The sequence below is a fragment of the Sebastes umbrosus genome, chromosome 7 (assembly GCF_015220745.1).
Source record: "Sebastes umbrosus isolate fSebUmb1 chromosome 7, fSebUmb1.pri, whole genome shotgun sequence".
Lineage (NCBI taxonomy): Eukaryota > Metazoa > Chordata > Actinopteri > Perciformes > Sebastidae > Sebastes > Sebastes umbrosus.
The window spans coordinates 35,764,773-35,770,772 of NC_051275.1; the positions used below are offsets into that span (position 1 = coordinate 35,764,773).

Here is a 6,000-nt window from a genome sequence, read left to right on the forward strand (position 1 = left end):
ACTTAGTAATCAAGTATTTACAGTGTCTGGAATGTATCTAAAAAAGGGCCCCATGCTTTCAGGAATCTCCCATGTGAATATTGAAGCGAGTATCTGATTTTCTCAAGCTTTAAGCAAGACATGATGTCCGCCAACCATTGTGTGTGAGTGGGAAGGGCAGCGCCCTTCCACCTGAGCAGGATTGCTCGCCGAGCCAGAAGGGAAACAAAGGATAAGGTGCGTTGTTTTTCTGCTGTTAATTGCGTCTCACTTCCGGTGACCCCGAACAGAGCAACCAGAGGGTTTGGTTCTAATTTGACGTTTAACACCTGAGATAAAGTTTGAAAGATCTCCGTCCAATAGTTTGTAAGACTAGGGCATGACCAGTACATGTGAATAAGGGAGGCTTCACTGCTGTTGCACTTGTCACAGTTGGGACTAATCTCAGGATACATGCGAGACAGTTTGGCTTTTGAGATATGAACCCTATGCACCACTTTAAACTGAAGTAAGCAGTGACGAGCACATAGAGAGGATGAGTTAACCTGCTTCAGTATGGAATTCCACGTATCCGGTGATAGAGAGAGGCCTAAGTCCCATGCTGCTCTGAGCTTGTCCATGGGGGCACGCAACAAGTCTGATATCATGCCATAGACAACGGAGATAAGCCTTTTGTGTGATGGATTTAAAGAAAGGATCGTATTGACAATTGTCGCGTCTGTCGATGCAGAGGAGCTGGACAACTGAGAGAGCACAAAGCGCCTTGCTTGTAGATATCTAAAAAAGTTGGACTTAGGAAGACTGAATTTTTTGCTTAGCTGCTCGAATGATGCCAAAGTATTATCTACAAATAAATCTTTGAAACGCACAATACCTTTCCTGTGCCATTCTTGAAAAACAGGGTCCTGAATAGATGGTTTGAAAAGATGATTTGACGCAATGGGGCTTAGAGTAGAGAAGCTGTCCAAGTCAAAGTATTTCCTAAATTGAGCCCATATTCTTAAAGAATGTTTAACTACCGGGTTCCTAATAGATTTCATTGAGGGGAGCGGAAGCGAGGATCCAAGCAATGCAAGAACAGACAGGTTATCGTCCAAGTGGAGTTCCATCGCTACCCAGTAAGGACAGTCAGGCTGATTGTAAAAGAAGGACCAAAACGCAAGACACCGCAAGTTAGCAGCCCAATAATAGAAACAAAAATTTGGAAGTGCCAGACCACCAGTAGCCTTGGTTTTTTGGAGATGTACCTTGCTAAGACGGGGACGCTTACCCTGCCATATATAGGCGGATATAATTGAATCAAGTTGATTGAAAAAAGATCTGGGGATAAAAAGTGGTAGGGCCTGAAAGAGGTAGAGAAATTTGGGTAGGATGGTCATTTTGATGGAATTGATACGCCCCATGAGAGACATGGAAAGAGGTGACCACTGTTTCAGTGTTTGTTTAATCTGGTTTAACAGAGCAATAAAGTTCTCCTTAAATAAATCTTTGTACTTTTTAGTAATTGAGATGCCCAAATAGGAAAACTTATTTTTTTCAATTTTGAAAGGCAGGTTGGTGAGATCTAAGGCTCGTGCTTCATCATTGATGGGAAAAAGCTCGCTTTTGTTGAGATTTAATTTGTATCCCGAAAATTGACCAAACTGATTGAGCAACGACAGAGCGGGGTGTAGTGAGGTACCCGGGTTTGAGACAAAGAGCAAGAGGTCATCAGCATAAAGTGAGACCCTATGCTCTGTGTTGCCCCTCCAAATACCAGATATGTCCCTGCAACTGCGGAAGGCTGTGGCAAGCGGTTCGATGGCCAGATCAAAAAGTATGGGGCTCAGAGGGCACCCTTGACGGGTTCCACGATGTAAGTTGAATGGTTTAGACTGCTGGGAGTTAGTACGAATTGAGGCTGAGGGAAGCAAATATAGTAGCTTAATCCACGAGGTAAATTTCGGGCCGAAACCGAATTTGTCCAGAACAGCAAATAAGTAGTTCCATTCAACGCGGTCAAATGCTTTCTCCGCATCGAGAGACACAACACACTCAGGCACTTTCTCAGAGGCAGAGTAGATGATATTGAATAGTCGTCGTATGTTAAAGTACGATTGTCTGCCCTTGACAAAGCCAGTTTGGTCTTTGGATATAATTGTAGGAATGACATTCTCCAGTCTATGGGCTAGGACCTTAGCCAAAATTTTAGCATCTGTGTTTAAGAGGGAGATAGGCCTATAGGAGGCACATTCGGTTGGGTCTTTACCTTTTTTAGCAATGAGAGTGATACAAGCCTCGGTAAATGATTGAGGAAGGGAACCTTGCCTACAGGATTCAGATAGGACTGAACATAACTGTGGGGAAAGTAGCGAGGAGAACTTTTTAAAAAATTCTGCCGGGAAACCATCGGGACCCGGACTCTTACCTGACTGCATTGAGGAAATTGCTAAAGCTATTTCTGCCTGAGATATGGGCTCTTCCAGTCTCTTCCTGAAGTCCAAAGAAAGTTTGGGAATATTTAGACTGCGCAGGAAGTCAAGAATTACATTACAATCGGCCTGAGACTCTGAGGTGTAAAGCTGGGAATAAAAATCCCTGAATGTCTCATTAATTTGTGAATGATCTGAAGTTATGTGACCATTTGACATTCGGATTTTGGAGATATTTTGTTTTGCTTTAAAGCCTTTGAGTTGGTTGGCTAGCATTTTGTCAGATTTGTCTCCATATATGTAAAACCTGGCCTTGTTTTTTAAAAGCAAGTGTTCAGTTGAGTGAGTTGTAAGCAGGTCAAATTTGGTTTTGAGTTCTAATCGTTTTTTATAAAGGTCTGGACTTTGAGTTTGAGCATATTGTTTGTCAATCTCTCCAATTTGGTGGGCCAGATCCAAGCGCTCTTTATAGGATTTTCTCTTCACTTGAGCGGTGTATGCTATGATCTGCCCCCTAAGATAAGCTTTAAGAGCATCCCATACAATTAGGCTAGAGGTTTCAGGGGATATATTAGTAGTAAGAAAAAAGGCTATCTCTTTCTCCATATATTTCACAAAATTATCATCAGACAGTAGGGTTGAGTTAAACCGCCAGTGCCTGCTCCTCTGTGGGACGCCAGGGAGGGACATGGTCAAACCAATAGGAGCGTGGTCTGAAATGACAATACTCTGATAGGCGCAGGACTGAACCAGCAGGACTAGTTGGTTGTCGATAAAAAAATAATCGATCCTGGAGTATGTATGATGGACGTGCGAGAAGAACGAGTATTCCCTGTCGTTTGGATGTAGAGAGCGCCGCACATCACAGACACCGTAGTCAAAGAGAAAGGCTTGAATGAAAGAGGCTGATTTACTTATTGTGCTGGGGTTAGTGGAAGATCGGTCTAAAACTGGGTCTAGCCAACAGTTGAAATCACCACCAAGTATGAGAGAGTATGTGCTGAGGTCTGGCAGCAGAGAAAACAACTGTTCAGAGAAACCTACATCATCTGAGTGAGGGGCGTACACGTTCACAAGCACTACCAGTGTGTCATATCATTTCCCAGATACAATAACATATCGACCGAACTTGTCAGCAATCACATTGTGTGGTTTAAAGGAAACCCTTTGACTGATAAGGATTGAAACCCCTCTGGCTTTGGCTTGAAAAGCGGAGTGAAATTTCTGCCCCGTCCAGCCTGACAGAAGACGACCACTGTGTGAACTGCGAATATGGGTTTCTTGCAGGAAGGCTATTTCTGTTTTAAGTTGTTTGAGGTGTGAGAAAACCTTCTTTCTTTTAATGGGGTGGTTCAAACCCTTGACATTCCAGCTCTGTAGTTTTAAGTGCCTATCCATGCAGCTTGACTAAAAAGTTAGGACGTGAGAACAGTATTCAAGTGGTTGCTTTAAGCTACAGCTGTAGCAGGTCAGTGGAGACCAGGAGTGACTAGTGTACAGTAATAGGTTTGTGTAAGTTACTGAGGTGTTACTGGCAGTGACATATCCCTTCCCCCCACCCCCCTCCCCAACCAAGAAAACTGCTAAAAAAGAAAGCAGCAAGCTCTTCAGAACAAACATTGCACAACAACAACTCTTCCTGTCTTAAACTAAATTAACTGCTGCTCTGGTATCATATACAAAACTAGATTCAAGCTCCTCTAGAACAATATTTTGGCTTAAACAATCAGCTTTATGAACTGTGGAAGCTGGGAAGCTCTAGCACCAGTTTCAGAAATCAGAAATCAAAATTAAAAACAAAATTTCACCAAAACCACAGAAGCAGGAATCAGACAGTCATATGGAATTGTGATTTCAAAATAGACAGAAATAAGAGAGAGGAGAAAAAAAATGGATTCACTTGTGCCATAGCAGATAGCTAAATAGTTGAATTAACGGTACAGGACAAGACCCACTTAAGTACTAACAAACGTAGAATAAACAGTCTTTAAAATGATAATTTCCAGCTTGAAATGTGAACTAACTGTTCAACTGGCCCTTTAAGGTCTGAAACGACATAAACCCTCTCAGAGAGGGCCAAAGCTGTCATGTGTGATAGCAGCTCCAGAGAGCCAGTATAGAACCAGGCTCAATAAAGAAATGTCTGCTTGTAAATGTTTGTAACTGTCTGTATATGTAGCCTAACAAGAGAGCAGCGCAGAAACACGTGTATAGTCTGGATAGATGCACATGTTCACCGATGTAAACAAACCCACGTGACAGTTACCATGCAGCACTGCGTGTAAACCGGTAGGGCTATAGACAGTGCTACCTCTCATCCAGTGGGTCCATAGTTACTAAAGAGTCCCTTTATGAGTGTTCCGGTGACCTGCGGAGGCTGCTGATGAACTGATGAGCCTCGTCCACTGAGCTGATCCACTCTCTGGCTCCGCTGGACAGCGTCAGCCGGAGCCGGGCTGGGTAGAGCAGAGCAGGCTTCTGTCCCAGTTGATGAAGTTCTGCCATCACGTCTCTGTGTTCCCCCCGCTGGTTCACAACTTCAGGGCAGTAGTCCTCCAGAACACGGATGGGCTTTACCTCTCCGCCGTGCCTCTCTGATGAGCAGATCCTTCGCCTGGTACCGGTCGCTGTCCGGGGGCCGGTTTAGCAGCTAGGGAGCGGTGGGCCCGGTCCAGTTCTGGGAGGGATGGCAGTGTCTCGGTACCGAACACCTCGCGCAGCAAATTTGAGAAGAACTCAGTGGGGTGTCCGCTTTCAGTGGATCCGGATGTTCTGGCGCCTGCTTCTCTCCAGGTCGGTGACTTTGGCCTTTAGCCTGGCATTATCCTCGCTCAGGGAGCTGCACACGTTCTCCAGATCCACGACTCTTTGGCTGAGGTCTTCTGCAGCTCGTTGGCCGTGGTCCTCCACTGGGAGCCGTGTCTGGTCTGGTTTGGAGTCCAGCTGGCTGAATGATGTTCTGAACGCGGTGGTGATAGCCTCCAGTGTTAAGCTGACGTTAGGCCCTTGGCTCCTTTGAAGTCATTGTGAGAAATGAAAGAGTCGGTCAGGAGAGGAGTTAGATAATAACCAGGTTTCGTTTTGGCGTGGAGGTCAGAGGGCTGGCTGGTACAACAATGACAAGTTCACCGGAGCACCGGCTAGTGGTCTACTCCATCTGCCTACCGACCGGAAGTCCTCAGAGATGTTGTTTTACTTAGTTTTCACATATTCTAATATTCTAATATTTTTGGATATTTTTCATGTATTTTTCGGAAGTTTTTCACATATTTTTAGGATATTTTTCACGTATTTATTGGATATATTTCACATATTCATCGGATATTTTTTCAGTATTTTTTCACATATTTTACTAATAATTTTCGTACATTTTGGGATATTTTTCACATTTATCGCATATTTTCTTTTACTATTTCTTTTACATATTTCACTAATTTCCGTACAGTATTCAGATATTTTCCTCATACTGTATTTCTGAATGTGTTTTCCTGCTGTTAGCATGTATAAAGCTCTCAGAGCCACTCCGTGATGTTTGTGTTTGAATGATGTTTCAGATGCTCAGCTGCTTCAGACCAACGGGAAGCTGCCCATGTGGTTCAGGAAACTGGTC

General features: G+C 43.9%; 1 protein-coding gene across 1 annotated transcript in view; it reads left to right on the forward strand.

Annotated features, from left to right (window-relative positions):
* The window catches only part of wdr62 (WD repeat domain 62), a 39,356-nt gene that overhangs the window by 19,521 nt on the left and 13,835 nt on the right, over positions 1–6,000 (forward strand). Inside the window, 1 exon segment of the mRNA XM_037774728.1 lies at positions 5,945–5,997. Within this exon segment, the coding sequence (XP_037630656.1) occupies positions 5,945–5,997 (53 nt within the window).